Source organism: Sinocyclocheilus rhinocerous, unplaced genomic scaffold (genome assembly GCF_001515625.1).
Source record: "Sinocyclocheilus rhinocerous isolate Xijiao unplaced genomic scaffold, SAMN03320098_v1.1 scaffold395, whole genome shotgun sequence".
NCBI lineage: Eukaryota > Metazoa > Chordata > Actinopteri > Cypriniformes > Cyprinidae > Sinocyclocheilus > Sinocyclocheilus rhinocerous.
The window spans coordinates 3,217,506-3,239,113 of NW_015660890.1; the positions used below are offsets into that span (position 1 = coordinate 3,217,506).

The 21,608-nt window shown below is 37.8% G+C and overlaps 1 protein-coding gene across 2 annotated transcripts; it reads right to left on the minus strand.

Moving 5' to 3' along the window:
* Positions 1-960: 960 nt before the first annotated feature.
* On the minus strand, positions 961-21,222 carry rassf3 (Ras association domain family member 3). 2 transcript variants are annotated; one of them, XM_016535514.1, is made up of 6 exons: positions 21,162-21,222; positions 20,782-21,053; positions 9,070-9,177; positions 6,424-6,679; positions 1,764-1,879; positions 961-1,681 (listed from the first exon to the last, which is right to left on the minus strand). In XM_016535514.1, exons 2-6 carry the CDS (start codon positions 20,941-20,943, stop codon positions 1,532-1,534), a joined length of 792 nt encoding a protein of 263 aa, XP_016391000.1. In that variant the 5' UTR covers positions 20,944-21,053; positions 21,162-21,222; the 3' UTR covers positions 961-1,531. The 2 variants fall into 2 exon arrangements, with proteins under 2 accessions (XP_016391000.1, XP_016390999.1); XM_016535513.1 differs by having other exon boundaries at positions 20,782-21,216.
* Positions 21,223-21,608: the final 386 nt, after the last annotated feature.

The following is a 21,608-nucleotide window of genomic DNA, read 5'->3' on the forward strand; positions in this document are numbered from 1 at the left end:
TATTGAGGTGTAAAACTGATTGCACCAGGCAATTTGCATCAAACTTAAATTAAATTATGCATTTTATCTAGATCTTTGGTTAGAGGTTATAAAACCGATAATAATAAAGAAACAAATCTTTAAAAAGCACACAATCTGTGTCTAAAATAATCAAATGAACTGATACAGGTGAGACATAAGACTGCAGAGATGTAGTTACAGCAGTTGACCACAAGATGCCGCTACCTCGCTATGCATGTGTCACAATAGACAATAATGTTGCAGTACCAATCAGAAAACCGTCATGCAGCACTAGCATACAGAAACATAAATGTGTATACATATTAAAATCACCTACTGATACACAAGTATCATTCCAAACACCGTCATAAATGTCGACCTGTGTGCGGAGACAAAGTAGCACTGTCTGCGTTTCTTTTACTGTACCTAACAGTAACAGTTTCAGCTACAGCTCCATGCAATGAAGAAAAGCACGTGAAATTAACTTTTGGTACAGTAAATCAGATCAGTGTGATTACACATATATATATTCGCCACTCAAACTAGCTTAAATCTACTATTCTCAGGCTGTAGCTTCAAAACAAACAATCTTCATTACTTGTATATTCAGTCGTTTAACTTGAAGACATCCTCTAATGCATTTTCCAGGGTTGATGATGAGAGGTGAACAGCCAATGCCGTTCACTGATTATCTGCTTAAACTAGAGGTCACCACAACCCATCATTTACTGTGAAAGACCGTCTGACCCCGTCCGACATCAGTCAGATCTGCTCCAAACCCGCTGCATGACACTTCCCGCATACTTCCCAACATCCTCTATGCTCCTTCACCAACTTCCTGAATCCGTTCGGTTCCAATTCCAGCACATCACCTGAGAATGCTTACTTTTAAAAAGGTTTTTATTTGTATTTAAGCCATCCGTTCAGAGACTAATGATTATGACTTTGCTTTAGTCCTCATTTCCTGTCCCTACATCACCACATTCAATCTTCTCTTTCACAAACATGCGCTTCCTGTCTGTTTGGTCTCACGTGGCCGTCAGGTCATCATTTTGTCAACAGCACATCAACACTATCTTTGGTAGGGCACATTGTGTCATTTGGTATTTAATATAAAATAAAATAAATCCCCAGTCCCATCAGTTTCTGGTCGGTAAGTATATTTGCCATAAAATAAGACTCTTTTAGTAAAATAATTTTAAAAAAAATTCACCCACATAAATTAAAACTACAAAACAGAAATATGTACAAACCACAGCATCCAACAATTAAATAAAAACCAGATCCGATTTCCACATTTGCATCGTTCACAAAAGGTAAAAGAACAAAGAACATGAGAAACAACTGAAAGTGTGAAAGAGGGTGGGTGGGTAAATATGGCACCTGAGGTGCATTCTGGGAGCTCAGTGTTCTCGTCTGAGTTTCTGAGAACGGGTGTCCGCTTGGCACGGTGACACCTAATAAGTGTTCATTACACACAGTGACCACTAGAGGCAGCAGTTCTACAGTTCCTTCACGTAACGCACTGGCTTTATCCCGGGCCGCCCGTAGCTCTCATGGCCTCCTCCAGTTTCTCTCTGTAGGCGTTGTAGCGTTTGGTTATCGAGCAAATCTGGTCCTGCTCCTCTTTATCCAAGATGCGGAGGAAGTTCTGCAGCTCGGGGATGGAAAAGGCGTCCCACTGATGAACGAGAGGAAGATGTGTGTCATGACATGTTTTTATTAATATAGGATTCAGATAGAAACCTAAAGTGAATGCTCACCAGGACTTCACCGGTTTGCTGCTCCTTCAGGACAAAGCTGAGTGCATCTGTACTGGGTCCCGCCACCAGACGCAGGAAGAGAGGGTGTTCTTCCTCTGAGAGCTTACAAGTGTACACTGCACACACACACACAGACACAACACACACCATTACCATCACAGACAAAAACAACACCAGGCAACAATAAAGGCCAGTTCACACCAACTATAATGTTTTAATAACCATTCTTATTCTTTGATAACAGGGAAGTCCACAGTACAAGAAGAAAATAACGACACAGAAGAATGATATAATTGAAATCACTGGATTTTTTCAAGCTGATGAATGATAAAAACAATGACATCAGAATCCACCTGATTTTCAAACTGAGCGCTCATAATAAACATGGTTATTGTTATAGTTATTGTTCTTGGTGTGAATAGGCCTTCAGGGATCACCAAGGACAACTGATATATATTTTTTAACAGCGATGCTTTAAACTCATAATGCATTCAGGACTGTTTTGACCCAGAAAGGATACATACAAAAATTCTAAAATAAATAAATAAACAAACAAACAAACTTCTGTCAAGACCATCAAAATACACAATAAAATTTATTTCAATTCTTTTTAAATAGTTTTTTAAGATAATTTATAGAGAATGAATTTAGTGAAAACTGCTCTGAGAGGGTTTTTGGTACAGGAACCAAATTTGTGATTTTTTACAAATGTTTTTAGCAGATATAACCAGGGTTGGGAGGGTTACTTTTAAAATGTATTCCGTTACAGTTACAAATTACTTAATTAAAAAAGAATTCAGTAACGTAATCCAAGTACCACAATATAAAAGTAATGTAATCGGATTACTTAAAGTTACATATGTGAATAAGTCATTTTTTAAGATAAAACAATTTATAGAGAATGAATTTAGTGAAAACTGCTCTGAGAGGGTTTTTGGTACAGGAACCAAATTTGTGATTTTTTACAAATGTTTTTAGCAGATATAACCAGGGTTGGGAGGGTTACTTTTAAAATGTATTCCGTTACAGTTACAAATTACTTAATTAAAAAAGAATTCAGTAACGTAATCCAAGTACCACAATATAAAAGTAATGTAATCGGATTACTTCAAGTTACATATGTGAATAAGTCATAAGTAATAGTAAGTAATAGTTAAGCCTGCATTTCAGCCCGGGCCCCGACTTTTTTACGCCCCTAGGGCCGGGCTTCGGGCCAATTTTCACGTCACAGTTCAGATGCGGGCCGGCCTCGGGACTGTTTTAGTCTTTATTTTTATATTTTAGACATCCATCAATTAGTGATGAAAAAAAATTGCTGCGCTGGTGGAAACAACACGAGACCGTGCTACAGCGACTGTCAAGAGCGGCTCGACGGTGTTTAGTGTACAGCAGCAGCAGAGCGGGCGACTTGTAACGAACAAAAAATGCTCCAAACGTTTTTCTAAATTAATTTAATAAAAAAACAAAACGAAATATAATCACTTTGCCATTACATAAAAAAACTGAACTATTTTATAATAGCTGAAACAGTAGCAGCCTATAAGCTGTTTTGGGAGAAGGGGAAAAAAGACGGGCTCAGGACGGTAATTCTGATAAGCTGTCGGACACGGGCCGGGCTAAGGCCTATATCTGAGGCCCGTGCAGGGCTCTACCAGAAACTATGATGAAGCAGCGCTAAATATATAGCGTTATGTCAAAATACTCATTTATTTAATTTTAAATTAAACAAATGTAATCCTGATAGTATTCCCACTTTTTACACAGTGTAACTGTAATATGAATACTTTGTTTTTTGATGTAACTGTAACGGATTACATTTACTAGATTTTTGTATCCTGATTACGTAACGCCGTTATATGTATTCCGTTACTCCCCAACCCTGGATATAACCATTTAAAGAGGATGAATTTAGAAACAAAACTTCTCAGAGAGGGTTTCAGCATAAAAACTGTATCTAAGATCCTCTCTGAAAAGTTGAAAAGTAAATTCATGTCAATTAAAGCAGCTAAACTTTAAATTCAGCCCTGAATCAGGTTCTCTTTAATAAAGGCCTGACACAACGCAAAGAGGAAGACATGCAAAACAACACCGCCGCTGAATGTTGATCTAAGGCCAAAATTCAGAGCAAAAACAAACTTTAAGCATGAAAAAGGAAGTGCACCACCTCATATCAGGAACAAAAGGTAATTCTCTAGAACTTCTGCGTTTACTCTAGCATTATGGGAGATTTTCCTCCACCTAGAGTGTGAAGGGCGCAGACCTGCATTTCTTCATTCTTGAGGAACCTCTCACCTCACTTCCTGTTTAATGGGGGCTTCCTTCTGCCTCCGGCAGCGGTTAATCAGAACAAGCAGGGCTGTTATTATTTCTACACTAATGCGGTTGATTCATGGTCTTTTATATGCCCTACTGCTGTGATTTCACACATGAGGGTCTGTCTGTTTCTGAGTCTGTTTCTGTCAGTTAATGAGCTCTGAGGTGGGAGTTTATCAGTGTCTAACTGTAGCATTTCTTGAAGCCGTCTAGATGGGCTGTTTAAGAGCTGGACGGCCCCATTACATGCATTAAAACCAGCTGTAAAACCCAACCCAAACACAAAGTGTTGCATATCTGTATCCTAGCGTGTGCTGGAGATCTCTCTCACGGTGGTGAGACCTCATGAAAATGCTCCGTCTCAAAAAAAAAAAATCATCCCAGACAGCCTCCTAAGCAAATATTCCCCCATTGGCAGCAGCACTTATTGGCTCCTACACACACTCCTACAAATTAATTAAAGATGAGCGTTATTGCTCCCCAAAGTACTACGATGCTCAGTTCATCCAATAAATCAAGCAGAATTGCTATTCAGTGCATCCGAATCAAAGGCACCATGGCAAAAGAAATACCTGAGTTTTACCTGAGTTTGCAGTCTTTTTTTTGTATTTGGATCAGTAATAAAATGCAGTACATTAAAACAAGTACATTAGACAGTAGTCTAGAGAATATATTCAATAAAAAAGTGAAATCTTAAAAAATCTTATAAAAATTCAAACATAAAGTAAATAAATAAATAAATAAAGCATGGATAAATAGATAATTTCGGGATTTACTTAAGAGTAATTTTGTAAATTATTTCCCTTTTTTTAAATAAGGTAATATCCAGATTTTTTTCAATGATAAACTGATAGAGAAAATGAAATAAAAAAATGATTTAATTTTATATAGAAATAAATACAGAAAACCAACTGTACCCTAAGCAAATATTCCCCCATTGGCAGCAGCACTTATTGGCTCCTACACACACTCCTACAAATTAATTAAAGATGAGCGTTATTGCTCCCCAAAGTACTACGATGCTCAGTTCATCCAATGAATCAAGCAGAATTGCTATTCAGTGCATCCGAATCAAAGGCACCATGGCAAAAGAAATTGTTTTACCTGAGTTTGCAGTCTTTTTTTTGTATTTGGATCAGTAATAAAATGCAGTACATTAAAACAAGTACATTAGACAGTAGTCTAGAGAATATATTCAATAAAAAAGTGAAATCTTAAAAAATCTTATAAAAATTCAAACATAAAGTAAATAAATAAATAAAAATAGCATGGATAAATAGATAATTTCGGGATTTACTTAAGAGTAATTTTGTAAATTATTTCCCTTTTTTTAAATAAGGTAATATCCAGATTTTTTTCAATGATAAACTGATAGAGAAAATGAAATAAAAAAATGATTTAATTTTATATAGAAATAAATACAGAAAACCAACTGTACAGAGACCATTAAAGTACATTTAATAAGAGGAAACAACAAACAAATATTTAAAAAAAAATTTTTTTAAATAAGGTAATATCCAAACTTTTTCCCATGATAATGCCTGATTTTTAAGCCATTTTGTTTTAGATTTGCAATCTGAAGATAAAATACTGTATAAAGAAAAATAATACAGACAAGACATCTTTCTATTGCTTTCTGTATGCAAAACAAATGCAGACCAGTGTAGTCTGATTCATGAATGAATGACTCTTATGAGTCGGTTCTTTTAATGATTCGTTTCTTTCACATAAACCAGAGCACATTCCAGCCATGTGCTTAGATTACAAAAGCAGGTACTTAAAATCAGTGAGCCATACGTGTGTCTGGCTTCCTGCTGTGTGTGTGACATCAACAGGGGCTCAGACAGTGGCTGGGGTCCATCAAAGCAGTGAGATGGATTAGAAACAATGACATTCTTAGAGCAAAACCAATGCTGAGCTTCTCAGGAATCCACTGTTTGATGTATAAAGCCAAAAAACTATTCCAAATCAACTAATCATTATTACTAAACTCAGTAGATGGCCATCCCGACCCTTCCCCAGCTCAGAATATCCCTGTATGGCATTGAAATGTGGGGAACGAGGCTGGTTAGTATCTGCCAAAGAGCATTCAACAGGTCGCCACAGACATCAGCTATTGTGTATGTGTGTTTACTACGCTGGCATGGTGTATTCTTGGCACATACGTGCACATAGAGTAACAGGACTGTCCTGAATGTGTGAGTGCGTCCATAAATACACACACGTTCCTCAGATTGACCTATTTCAGGAATGCCAAAACACATACTGTATACACTAGGGGACCTGAGTCATTACTGTACGCACACACACGCTGATGCATTTTCCGCATTCGTGTTTGGCGTCTCACCTTGGTCTTCTCTGCTGAAACGTTTGAACAAGGCGAACTTGGCGGGGTTGTCGGCCACGGTGAACTTTCTCAGCAGGGCTTCGATCACCTGTCGCACCGTGTTGGTGCTGCTGATGTGCAGGGTGTTTATGGAGCCGCGCGGAAGGTAAAACGCCTCCTGACCTTTGACCCCTCCTGCCCCACCTCCTTTCACCGTGATGGGCCTCCGCAGGTCCAACTGCACCTTGATGAAGCCTGTGTACATGCCGTTAGTATTCTGCAGGACAGAGACGGAGGAAAGACAAAGACTGACATTAGATTACAACAGCAAAGACATGATCTATTGTAGCTAAATAAGTGTTTTTCTCAAGTGAGCAGCCATTTAGTTTGAGAAAATGCTACATTGCTGTTTTTAGGATGCATTTTTGGACAATTATGAAATGTTTCTTTGAAGATTTCCACTGTCATGTACCTTTCAGAAAGTCTGATTCATTTCAGTGAATTGTTTCCTTTCAGGCAGTTCATTTCGATGAACTGATTCAAAACACTGATTCATTTGTTCAGTTGTCAGTGCACTAATATTTAAGCCTTTTTTTTTTTTTTAGAAAAATACTTACAGTAACAGTATATATTTCTTTATATATTTTAGTTGCATTTAGTAAGTTTGAGAGTCAAATTGCATTCATTTATATAGCACAATACAGATTGTTTCAAAGCAGCATCACAGTGAAAAGAAAATAACAGTAAAATTTAGCAAAGTTTTCCAATTATGAAACAAATACAATTTCAGCGTTAAAGCAGCTCTAAAAAGACAATATTGCCATTATTCAGCTCAATTTAGTTCAGTGTCGATTCAAATAAGTTCTATGACTGTGTTAATGTTCCAAAGTTAATTAGTTATGAAGTGGACTCAATTCAAATATAAAGTAAACTATATATAAAAATAAACAAATAAATACAAATAAATATAAACAATATATTATTATTATTATTATTATTAGGTGATCCTTCTACTGTTTTCGTGGCAAATAAATACTGCTTTGGTTTTGTAAATATTCAAATACTTCAATAAGTGTTTCTTAGTAACTTGTAGTAGTAGTAAGTATAGTTAAACTATTTAATATGATGAATAGCTTGTAGCTTGACAAGCTTCAGTTTCAAAGCATCTTCCTCAACGCTGGTGAGCACATCTTGCTGTGGTATCTGACTGTGTCCAGATGGAGCTCAGATTTGAGCTTCTGTCTGTAAGCTCATTAGTTCAAATGGCAGCCGTGACTGCAGGCTACAGGCGAGACACGGGGGGTATAATTACAGCTCACGACCTCCTCTGAATCTCCACCACACTGACACACAACCCTACTGGAACACAGGCCTGAAACTTAATGATCCAAGACACTGTGGACACTTAATGAGGAAAAGCTCATATACACTAATACAAAGTGTTTGTGCCACCGTGGCTCAGTTAAGTCCAGATGACACACCTCTCTTGAAACATGTCCTGTCAGAGATCAGTATTTGTTAAAGAGCTAGTATTATCCAGACAGAAAGAGTCCTGCGATAAGCAGCTGGGCTCTGCACAAAGGTACAGTGGTAAAGTCTGATGTTTTGACATCACAATCCTTATGGATGTCACATGGTCCATGAGAAATCATGATAAAAAGATTACAACAGATATTAAAGCAACAATGATAATTAACTCTGAGAATATGAAAAAGAAAATAAGATTTTAAAAAATCTATATTAAAAATACAGTCTTAGAGTTCATAGAATTGCAATTTGCATTCATGTTGTGTGTTTTTTTTTTTTTTATGTTTGTATCATTTGACGTTGATAAAGCTCTTTATTAAAGGGGCAATCATAATTCTGAGACATTGAAATAGAGAAAAATTAGTCTGATGTTTTGACATCACAATCCTTATGGCTGTCACATGGTCCATGAGAAATCATGATAAAAAGATTACGACAGATATTAAAGCAACAATGATAATTAACTCTGAGAATATGAAAAAGAAAATAAGATTTAAAAAAATCTATATTAAAAATACAGTCTTAGAGTTCATAGAATTGCAATTTGCATTCATGTTGTGTGTGTTTTTTTTTTTAATGTTTGTATCATTTGACGTTGATAAAGCTCTTTATTAAAGGGGCAATCATAATTCTGAGACATTGAAATAGAGAAAAATTAGACAAAAATGTATATAAAAAATTCATGTCAAGTTTTCAGAAATGCAATATGTATTTATGTTTGTTAGGTATGATTTTTAAAAATATTTGTACAACTTTCAATTTTTTTTTTAATTAATGACTATAAAAACATCAAATGGTGTTTTTATTGAGCAAAACGTAATAAAATATTACTTAAGAATATTACAAAAAGATAAAGCTGCAAAGAAAAGAAAGTTTTACATATGTGTGTGTGTGTGTCTAACAAGTTTTCTTAAGTTAAACCAAAATATTTTTCAAAATATTAATATTATGAAAAAAAAATCCATAATATATATTATACACAATCCAGAATTTTATTTCTGGAAGAACTTGTGTGGTAACAAACACTTCATGTTCATGTGGATGGACTTTTGAATTCTGAAAATTATTAGCGATTAGATTTATGAGTGATTAGTTTTTATTGGTCTATTAGTGGATGATGGAGGTTCACCATTAACTCACCAGTGTCATTTTAAAGTGGTCACGTGACTCTGTGTTGTACTGCTCAACCTTCTGTCTGATCTCCTCATAAGTGAGATGAGTGCGCAGCTCTTTCTCTTTCTCCACATCCTGGAACACAGAAACACAGACAGTGAATATAATACATTTAGCAAGCAGAAAGGTCAGTGCATAGGTCAACCTCGCAGCTCGTTTTGACAGCAGAAGAGGTACGACTCCAGTACTGCTGAATAATGAAGCAATACAAATCAAAGGCTTCTTTGTCATGAGCCTATCCTGATGTGGGAGCCCAAAACACCCACATATACACCTCCTAACTAGTGACATCCACGTGTCAAATGGAGATAATCGCTATACTTCTCAAATAGAATATCCTGCAGTAAACAGCAGTAGGTAAACAAATAATTGCTTTTTCAATGTTTCTATTTGTAATTTAAAGGGGTCATATGATGCTGCTAAAAAGAACATTATTTTGTGTATTTGGTGTAATGAAATGTGTTTATGCGGTTTAAGGTTAAAAAAACACATTATTTTCCACATCATCCAATGACATGACCAAGATATGAACCCTTAAAGTGTTTATAATACTTCACTCTCCTGGAACAATATAGCCTTTAAAAGCTACAACTAGCAGAATATTGTATGAAACGTGTGCAGTGCACTCTGGTCTTACATGGTCATATCACCAAGAAGCTGATCTGCTTTCATGAGCGCTCCAAGCTCAAAACAAAAGCACAGAGCACCTTATAAGGGAACAGTCCTGGGCTGAAGTGACAACACGTTGATGGACAAGGGCCGTCTCAGCTAACAGAGTCCAGAGGCTGAATACTGCGAACTGTTAAAGACAGTCGTAATTCCCCTCCTGCATGGGCCAAGACTGCCTGGAGTGTTTGCAATAACAGGTGGTTTTGTGTTGCGTGCATTGTTAATGAACTTTACAGTGCATGACTCACGCTGTTTTCATACCCAGAAAACATCTACTTAAAGGCTAAACACCTTTTTGAATTCCTAAGTTTATAATAAAGCCCTAAAGCTCTGAGAATAAACATGTTTACGCTACTTTGCTGCTGTAGTATTAGTGATGTGCAAAACTACTCTTCAAAAAGACTATATAATAATTGTATTATTCTTTCTACGCTAGGTTCAGCATTCCATTAGGATAACAGACAACATAACTAAATACCTGTAAATAAATAACTATAAAACCATATTTAAGTTTATCATTCTCAGAGAGGGTTTTTCCCATGGCAAATGCTAAAGCACAATACGCTAAAGCTTTCTCCTGTCAATAAACTGATCATTAAAGCAATGCCGATAACAAAATCTAGTTAAAACTCACTAGTGAGACTAGTCAACTATCCTCAACCATCTCAAGTTAGTATGGAAGAACTGTCCATTTGCTCATAAATCCATTCCTGGTGCTACTTTGCTTTAGTAAGGGTTGGTTACACTCTTAACCTGACCTTAACACCCTCACAGCTCTGAATGGGGGAATGCTAAACAGATTAACCCAGTAACAGCTGCTTAACTAGTGCATCAATCAGATATCTTATGGACGAGACTGCTTGGACAGGTGGCTTGTGATATCTGAGAAAAATAAAGTTTGAATAAATCAATAAATCTATAGTGATCTCACAACCAACCGTATAAATGAGACCTTATGATAAGACAATCCTGCAATGAAAGAGCTTAGTCTTTCCAGTACCAAGAGGGCCACATTAGCTTAATCCCTTCACCATCCCGACAAGCACAAATGCGAATGGAAAACAATACTTCCCAGACATTGCTATTCAAGGATTCGGTCACGTGTTCAGATCAGACTAATTAACTCAACCAAACACTCTTTGATGAAGTCACGACTACAAGCCGAGAGCCCATTAAATCCCTCTTCATCACAATAAAAACTTTGTGCTTTGTAAACGAGGGGCCAGGAGCGTCTCAGTGGGGCCTGTTGAGCTGTTGAATGCATGTAAGGGATTGCAGCTCACCACATCAGCTTGTGCCGCCTATGGGTTCAGTGATGTGGTCTCCATCAGCTCTCCGAGGGTTGTTCATTAGCCAAGCTGAACCGTGAACCGTCGGTCATGTAAACTTTGACTGGTGCCCACAAAGTAATAGTGAGACTTAATGCCCCAACAAGGTCTTTCAACAATGTAGTCCAACCAGAGTTGACGTTTATCTGTCTTTGTCAAGGTACTGTTGATGTAATCCTTGGGAAAGTAGACACCAGCAATGTGTAAAGAACTAAACCAGGAAAGACAGGGTTAACATGGATGTCTCTGCACAGTGGAGTGTGACAAAGGCAAAATAAACACTAACCCGATGAGGTAATGCGACAGAAAAAGCAGCTCTACCTCTCTTGCTGAGAGGGATTGTGTGTCCTCGCTCTCAAGTGGAGCAACACATTGAAAGAGGACAGGGAACAAGAAGAACAGGTTAAAGGTATCCTTGAGGTCCGACTGGTACGTCTTTACTTGTCGAGAGATCAATCAAGGTTATTTTAAATGAAAATTAGTCAAAACAAAAAAGAGAGAAAGTAAACTTCACTCTGTAGGCCCCACTGTGTCCTTGGTGAGCTGATAAGCAAGACTGGAGGGTGTGGCATGTGGTAATGTCAGGTTTTTTTGTTCCTCGTTTTGAGTCATGTGCTAGCCGCGTTCTGTCACACTTGCTGGTCATGACATACTCAACTTAAAGGGAGCAGGACACATGAGGTGTGACCTGACTGGTTTTTCAGGGGCACTCCTATCTGAAAAACCCTTGACTTGTGCGGATAAAGCACTTGATATCATCTGCACTACTGAAAGATAAGTTAGACGAGCGTGACAGTCAGAAAAACAAAAGTTTCAGCAGACAAGACAATCGAAAGACAACCTGCTTTTTATTTTTAGGCAAACTTTTGCAGGGGATTTCTGGGCACGCCTATAATGACCGCACTCATCGTGCTTGCCAATGTACACTGATGTGCAAGCTGCAATAAAACACCCCCTTCTCATTCCCCCTACCCCACAGGAAGTCCCTGGCCACCACACCTTTCCTCCCCAACACATTCCTCAAATAATGGAGTTGCTGTAGCGAGCAGTAGAAAAACGGTCAATATCCTTTTACAAACCAAAGGCTGGACTCACTGGGTGATTGTCTGACAATCAAAGGCATAAAAATGACCATTCTGTGTGGCTTCCTACTCAGCGGGACAGTGGGCAGACTAAACTGCATGATGCGATTCTAGAATAGTCAAAACTGCAGGGGAGGTTTGCAGAGTACAGGAAATCATGGCCAACAGGAATGGAGGAATGGAAACTAGGGATGCACCGAAATGAAAATTCTTGGCCGAAGCCGAAACCGAACAAAATGAAATACTGGGCCGAAGGCCGAATACCGAACAAGGTTTTTCGAGGTTTTTTTTCCCCCATGTATTTTGCCAATTTTTTTCACCACTGCACAAATTAAATAGCCAAAATTTGCTTTTTACAGTTTTGTCTTGCTTTTCAAAGAAAAAATTAAAAGCAGCCTTGCTGAGCAGAAGAACCTTCTTTTAAAACATCAGAAAATATTACAGATACCAATTTGAACACTATGTGTGAATGTTATAATAAATGTATTAACAGAGCTGTTGAAATTATTATCATTATTATTGTCTTACTTTTTATTTTATTTTACAGAACAACAGTAAAATTACAATACTAACATTCATGATTGTTTATAAAGTTATTGCTTTTTCTCAACTTTTATTTTGGCGGAAACGTGCAGGAAGACAACAGCAGATTTATAAATGAGTCATTACGAATAAGTCGCACGCATCACATTGTCACGTGCCTTGTAAAAAAAATAATAAAAATGTGACTGAGCAACTGAGTACACTGTTACAGCGCAGATTTACCTCGCGGTTTGGACTTTAAACCCTGGCTAACGAGCAGATAGCACCGCGAGTTCATGCAGCGCTGTCAGAATGCAATGCGTGCGTGTATTAGAAAACATGACGTTCTGCAGTTTATTTACTAAGTGTTTTAAGGCCATTTCGCGATTTCAATTATCATACAGTAACCAGCAACAATCACCCCTTCCTCTTCTCATCGAAGACATGCGATGCAGTACTAAACAGTATCTTGCTGTCGGTGCTTGTAATGATTTTTGCGTCTTTCTCGGACAGTTTTAAATGCTTCCACACTGCTGACATGTTTGTTGTATTGCGCCTCTCACTCTACGCTGGTTGCTATTTGATCGCGTCACGTCATTGTTCGGTACAGTTTATTCTGTCTTTTTCGCTTATTCGGCCGAACACTGAAAGAGTGTTTTTTTGCTATTTTCGGCCGAATAATTTTGGTTACCGAACATTCGATGCATCCCTAATGGAAACCACCAAGGAACATGTTGCAAGCTTGGTGAACACTCATGGTAAAGCTCATCAACTGGTCACATTTATGAAAACACTTCCTTCATGTTGTGAAACAAAAATATTGAGTCATATTCTGGAATCTTCGGGTTTAACCATTGGATTTACAAGTTAAGTGACATTGAGTTGCATCGCTCAAGGCACAGGTATAATTAATTTTCCGCGTTCAATTCCATCTCGCGCACAATTCCAAATCCTCCCAGCTTTCAAAGTATACTCAACCGTGGATGAGCACAGATGGACAAGTTTGATACACCTACTCATTTGGTCAATGGATGGCCGAAGTATACTTTGGCCTTAATGATCCACGTTTCGCATCTGCAAATCTCTGCAGTCGCAGTAAAAAAATGACCCACAATTGCATCCATGTTTTACACTCATACTAAGAATAACCTGTTTTGAAGCTTCCAACCAGTATTTTGGTGCTTTTGCAACCATAATTCATGAGGTTATCTATCCACGCTGTTCTATGACTCATGGGATCTTTCATTATGAGTACTATAACATCACCTCACAAGGGAATGCACGGATATGCCTCATTACACCCATCAGACACTGTCCTTTAACCCTCAATGTTCTCCTAAACTTGTCCTCCTACAAATTACAGTTTCATAACTCTGTTTATGTCTGTAAGGAACGCCAAGGGAACAAGAAAAGTACCGCAATGTATATTACGCAAGCCAGGCATGCTTAAACAGTACTAGGTGTGTGAGGAACCTGGAAAAGATCTTTCATCTCCACTGTTGCTGTCCTCCACAGAAAGGCCAACAATAACACAAGAACCCCACAAGGACTCTTACAAGCTGCTTTCATTGGAAAGCTTGACCAATGCCTTCCAGCAATTTCCATTCTGACGTCCTAAAGCTCTGCTGGGATAGTAACTTGTGACTGACAGCTTGGTTTCAAAGAGTTTTCGACCAAAGAATTAGGGTAATTCTAGACCATATTTGTAGGTACTTCGCAATATTCCCAAGAAGGCGTCTGTCTGACTTAGGATTTATGGGTAAGCTTCAAAGATTACTGATAACATAAGATAAAGAGTTGAACCATAAAACAGGGTGTGGTTTGTTTTGCTTGCAACTAAAGAGAACTCTATGCTGTAAAAAAAAGTATGTTGCTTTTTCTCGGAAAGAAGACTCCTTAAGAAAGTGAGGAACTTGAGCCCTTCACAAACCAAAAGGACTTGTCCTTCCTGCACACTACAAGTTGAATATGATCCGGGGTTGATTCACACAGAGAGGAAGTGGAGCTGTCTGACTCACCGTGGCGGCCCGACCGATCATAACAAACCTGATCATAACAAATCTGATGGGAGTACAGTGCATTCACTGAGCTCAGAGATCAATGAAATATACCCTCACTGTATGCCGTTGCAGGTCATAATTCTTAGGAAACCTGCCCACTCACCACAGCTATGGGGAACTGTGAGAAAGAAAGAGGAAAAACTTTCAAACTTCATGGCTGGTGCTCATCTGTTGTTTTTGATTGATGAAATGCCCCACAAAGCTGAAATATGAAATCACGAACCAGAAAATATCCAGTGCCAAATCTGATATACTCGGTAATAAATGTAGGCTAAAGGGGGGAATACATGACGTCAAATAGGCCTCTGTTAGCCCTTCAGAGCCATGTCCAGTTAATTTGAAGTTGGAGAACAAACAACAGAGTCTTTCAAATTTATCATTAACAGGATGTCGTCTCTGTACACGATTGCTCGTGATAAAAATTAACCCAGTATGGAGGGTTTTAACTAAGAGTGTACAAGATCTGGCACAGTCATCTTATCATAACCTAGCAACAAAAACAAAAAAAACCCCCAAAAAACAGTAAGATTGTGCACTAAAAATGTCGTGAATCTAACACAAAAAGATCCTGATATAGCTGGGACGATAAGAAGAATAAGAAGGACCTTTGTTCAAAGGGATATAGGATACATTTACCGCAGTGTTCAGCGATGATGTCATTCCAGAGGAGTGATGGCTTAGGAATGATTTCAAAGAAAGAAATAGAATGAAAGCGGCTGAGATCAGATGTGACACATGCCAGGTGCAGCCATGTGACCTGTGCACTCGGAGAACTTATCCGGTTTCAAACTCACATTCACCAAACCTTATCTCTGCATGGGTTTGCGATGTGGGTATGTTTTTTCTAGTGAACGATTTAATTCAAACAACTGGACTAACATGAAAGTTATATACACAAACTGATGTCAACAGTGATGAAAGGACTGAAGGCCATTTTAGGTTTTAAAATGACAGAGATAATGGAAGCTGCAACAAATATTTAACCAGATTAAGGTGCTTGAATAAAACTGCCAACAGTTAGATCTAATGAAATCCAGAAAGCGACAACCCTCGAGGAAAACTCTGGAGTCTAAGCTCGTTTCCTGATGGATCCATATCTCTAACTGAAAAAAAAAAAACACAGATCTTTAACAACATAGAGTTTCTCTGAAATTAAAAATGACCTACTTCATCATGACAACTGTAAATGGGCCAAACCTTAACAAAATAAAGAACCATTCTAGTTCTAATACCACACAACATGTCATGTTAATGCAAAGACTGTTGTTTATATGTAGCAGAGGGGACTTTGAGACTAGATTTATTGCTCCAATTCAATGGAAATGTCAAGCAGAACATTTCTTTTGCTTAAAAACAACTGTTGTTTGATTTTCCATAGATTCAACAATTAATTCCCAAAGCATGACATGTGCTCCCATGTCAGTTGCAAAGTTTATCTGCTGACTAGGCTGAGGTTTTGCGTGACATTCAGCCGATGGTCCGTAACAGCAAGACCGAGAAACAACCACCTTCATCTGGTCTTATCTTCCTCTTTACTATAATTACAGCTCTTCTCTGAGAAACTGCAACCAGATGCTCTACATGTGGATCCACATGAGTCTAACAGAGCCGTGACCACGAACAATGAGAGGGAGAGAGTGGGATGTGCATGTCTGTAAACGTCAACTTTTGACCCATTTTCAAAGCTCGAAGAAAAATCAAAGGCCTCTCTGACACTCAAAAGCAATCAGATTGGCAGGGGTCTTGAGGCTTTAATGGTTGCATTGACATGGTATGCAACTGCTTATGCTGGAAAAGGTGTAGACTTTGGGTAGGAACTGTTAAATGTTTCTGTCATCAAAGGCAGATTGTAATAGGCGACCGGAGACACACACCTGGATGATAATCAAATACTCCTCCATGACACACAATGCTACTTTGTGGACTAATCAGATGAAGTGGCAATGCTCTCTTTAGCTGTGTTTGATGCCTGATGAAAACAAACATAGTGGCCTACTGGAGCCTTGTAATCTGATGCTTCCCTGAACAGTCCCAAAATAGTCCAAAATATTGCTTCAGACCTCTGTGATACTCTGCATTTGTTTTGATTTCTTAAAAATTCAGGTTTGTGTAAAGCAGGATATGAAATCACTAAACCCGGTCGATCTGTTCATGTTCATGTAACTGTGACTTATTCAGCGATGACAGATGAACAAACACAGTGGAATTCTTTCCATTCTGTGATGCAAGGGCACAACACAAAACATGAACTCAGACAAAACAGAAGCACAAAAAGAGAGTTTGCATGGTATGAACGGAGCAACATGTGGCTCAACGTACTATGTCTGGAGAAAAATTTGTTTTTCGCTGCACAATTGCAGTATAAACGGCATGTACGCTTCACAACACCTTCTCTAAACAGTTTTCCCTCATGTGAAGGTCTGACACTACTAGCATTTTTATAGAACAAGTTCAGGTCACATTTCAGCTCAAAATCAAAAGACAAAAAAAACTTAAAAATAAAATGTAAAAAACTATACAAATATTATAAAAATGTACAGTTTTCATTAATTAAAATAAAATGTTTACAGTACCAAAAATATTATTTGCACATTACTGTCAAATTCTCATTACTAGATTACTTAATTTACTATACTACTTTAATAGATTACTAGATTACTCATTACAGTATTTAAGTTTTGAAATTCTCAAAATTATAATGATTCTTATTAGACTAATACAGTATTTTAATTTTTTTTTATTTTAGCATAAAGGCAGTACAACATACTACAATGGTAAAATCCCCCTTTTTGAGGAGAAAATGTACTTAATTGTTATGAAATAATGGCCCTAAAAACAGGCTTTATTATTATTTGTTTTCATTTAATTTATTTATTTATTGCAACAGTATAATTTTAATAAGAGAATTTTGGAGCGAAATGGCTTTTTTGTGAAATTTACAAAGCCAGGCTTTACTCAAATCTTGTTATATCAAAATATCTGCTATAAATGGTAAGATTATTTATTATAAACAGTCAATCTTTGCCACAAGACCTTTGCAATGCAGCCTATTAATTCTTCTTTTAAATGCTAAAGCTTTTGGTGGTCCATTCAAGAATTTTAGTGGGAAATGTTTTACCAGTCTATAAATGTCTATTCTGGTTTGTTTGAGGAGATATGTGTAGTGTGAAATAAACATTTAGTTCCAGTTCTGTGAATATTATCGTCTCTAGCACACATATTCTTCTCTTGGCTGCTCGGTCTAGATTTACAGCAAGCAGGCGTCTATGCAGGATTTGTGTAAACTCAGACTGGAGTCAGCAAAGGTTTGAATTAACATCCTCGAGATTTAGATTTAGACATGAAAGTCTTCATCTAATGCTCAGTGAGTGCATGAACTCCTGCAGCTACCAGACGCGATTCACATCATCAACGTGATTAATGATCCACATAATTTGACTTATCACCTGATCCCTAATGATGAATTGACGTAATGACTTGACGATCAGTATCTGACGGCTAAAACATGCCGAGTGGAAATCTCAGGATAAACCTGGAAAAGCATTAAACAATGGATGAGAAACTTTCACAAGAGTTCAGGGCTAAGTTTCTTTGTGCATTCAGTGCCTGTGTTGGCAAAGCATGTGAATATTCAAGGACAATGACGTCAGGCACAAACCATTCAATGCCAAATGGCACAACGCTGCCACAAACACTCGCAAAGTGAGTTACTGTAAACATGCACATAACTGCAATGATCTACTGGTACAGTAGTGGCTGGGCTTTTTTCACCCACAATAAGCACTTTTGAGTTTTTTCTGTGAATGTACAATCGCTAAATTAATTTCCGCTCAATCAGGTTTCTGAGTTATAAAAACAGCCTGCGGACTGTAGATAACGTCTGTCTTTCTTCAGCACTGTCAAGCCTTTTTCCCTACACTGTCCAAAAAAGCAAAACTCTCTGAAAGCCAGGAAAACTGTTTTAGCAACTTCAACAACACAATTCACACTCTCTCTCAGTGTAAAGATAAACGGCTGCTTAAAAGGATTGTTTACCCAAAAATGAACATTCTGTCATAATTTACTCAACCTCAAGTTGTTTCAAACATGAACATGTTAGCTTCCACTAACTTTTTGGTTACTGATATTCTTTAAAAATATGTTCTTTTGTGTTTAACAGAAAAAAGAAACTCATACAGGTTTGGAACGACTTACTTTGATAATGTTTAAACTGCACCTGTACTGCATTCTGAAGTTAAAATGTCAAGTCAATTAAATGATGCAACAAAAGAAACCGTAATGATTTTCACTAAGTATCTCAAAGTTTCTCTGTTTGAACTGAGCGCTGTGTCCCACACAAACCCCCATGATCCTGCTGTTTTGCATGCCTGCCCCAACAGCTGTTTCCCAGGGTCAGTGCATATGTGGCATGAAAGAGGTGACAAAACAGATGAAGTACAGGGCATATCTGCTCCACTTAAATGTTGCACACACATTTTGTAGATACTAAGTATCTATTTGTATCTTGCACATACTTTGAAGTGCCCTTCTGAGAAAAGCCAGATTTTGGGTTAGCTTTGCTGATGATGAAATAGTTTGGACTGAGGGGGCTTCTTTGTCAGAATGAAGTAACAGAAAGTGAGCTATAGAAATGTACTGGGCTGTTTAAGGAACTGACTCATTCCTTTTTGAGCAATTCCTTCTACAGCTGCTACTTTACACGATGGATGGTCATTACAAACCGCATGTGTAGCCTACACATTCTAAAAGCCTGGAATTTGATACGTCAAGACTTTATAATGGCTACAGACTCAAATCTAGTGACCTCTCTTGCTTTCTTCTAACTAGAGAATAAAACTTAGCAAGTATAAAGGACCGAATTGTAACGCTCTCACTGAGCTTGCTGGGACTGCCTTCTCTGTAAAGGCAGCTTATCTTTGGCAGCAAGCATATGATGCCTTAAAATGCTGCCTATGTAGGCAGCTCACTAGGTTTTGGAACAGAGCCCTAGAAACCCACTAACACAATCTGCAACAGTTTCCCCCTGGAAAATGGAAGTCACATGACAACATTAACTTTGTGAAAACTTCTCTCCGCTGACATTTTTCTCACAATCGGGTAATTGACAGAAATGTGGGGGTGATACTGTGAATCTTTTCTCTTTGAGCCCCACTTACTGTCACACATGACTGTGTAGAGGCCATATTCAAATCACATGTGGTCAGTCACACTGGTTAGTTTTACCAGCGACTGAGACAGACAATAAAACTGTGAAATTATGAGCAGTTGTCTTTGATATGAGCATGCGGATGTCAGCCAATTGAGAAGCATGAAAAAGTTATTGAACAAAACAGCTTTCATGAGCTGTGAATGGCCTACTTCAACAGAACTTCCAATCCATGATGGCATGACGTAATGCTTTTAAACAAACCAGAAGTCACACATACAATCAAATAGCACCCTAAATAAAGATAATATGCATAAAAAAACAAAACAAACAAGTGTTAAGTGTGCAATGCTGTGCTAAATCCATCCCGCATCATCTTATGTCCATTCACTGTTTGAAACAGTACTTCCTTAATAAAGTCTGACACAAAAGAGGCATTATCTTAAGGTCATAAATATCAAGGACATGCCTGATGGGATAGCTGCCTCATACTGTGACATTCACGTATGCAACAAGTTAAATAACAATGAGATATGCAGTATGTCATGAATATGGTTAAACTCTGTTAATGATTGTTCAAAACACTATTCATGAATCATAAGCTCTAAGAGTTTTATCAAAATTTTAAAAGGAACAGCTGATCCCACCTGGATACCAATAAACACTATATAGTTAATAGCCTTCATATGTATACATATTCACATATATAGATTATAAATCTGAAACAGAAACTACAACACATGGTTTTGCCATTGTAGCAATATGGCACGAAGGCTTCCATAACAAACAAACAAACAAAATAATAAACACTTTTAAATAAATAAATGAGTTAGATAAGTAAGCATGTATGTATATAAAGTAAATATATTCACCTTGAGGTTCGTGGGTTTAACCGAAGGCTTTTTGAACAGGGAAGTTCTTGCGGTGAAAAAATATTCCTCTGAATCCTCTTCCAAACTACTGTATCCACTACTCATGGTGCTCGTCCACGACATTTGAAGAGAAACTCTGACACATCCAAAAACAGGTTTCATATGCGCGCAAAAATAGTACTGTATGATAAAGTCAAACGGGTTGGTGAACCAACGCTGCGAAACGCCAACGCGAGTCACTGACGCTCCGTAACCATCGGCTTTATTGCTCCCTAAAAGACGAAACAGTTGGCAAATTGCAAAAACACTTTTTCGTTTCTGGTTAAATACGTTATATCTATAACTAATAAACGTATGAAGTGTGGAAACACTAGAAATACTTCAAAACCCAAGGAAAACGCGCCCGGTCGAGCCGTTCCCTAACATTTTCAAACTAAACTGTGAGTTCAATAGATTGAACCGGAGCGGCTCGCTGGAAGAACACACCCACAAACACACACACACACACACACACAATGACAAACAGTTCCTCATACACTGGCTCCTGTTGCGTCCCCTACCTGCGTACCTGATTAGTGTTCATTTAAATAAAGTTTCTTTCATAAACGGAGGGGGTGATATGATAAAATAAACCAATGCTCAATAAAAAAAATATTAATTTATTAGTAGTAAAAATCAGCACAAACAATTCTTCCGCCGAGTAAAATAGTTCATTAATCTGTCTTTGGTACTGTTGCCACGCAACGTACAGCAGCGGCTTGGCGTATTAAAGGGGTCATATGATGCTGCTAAAAAGAACATTATTTGGTGTATTTGGTGTAATGAAA

Bases quoted from the DNA above. Each gene is read 5' to 3' on its own strand.
- rassf3 (XM_016535514.1), bottom strand. From the start codon at position 20,943: ATGAAACCTGTTTTTGGATGTGTCAGAGTTTCTCTTCAAATGTCGTGG. The intron at 6,680-9,069 runs GTGAGTTAATGG...TCTGTCCTGCAG, and splicing joins ACCACTTTAAAATGACACTG to AATACTAACGGCATGTACAC. The intron at 1,682-1,763 runs GTGAGCATTCAC...CTCGTTCATCAG, and splicing joins AGCAAACCGGTGAAGTCCTG to TGGGACGCCTTTTCCATCCC.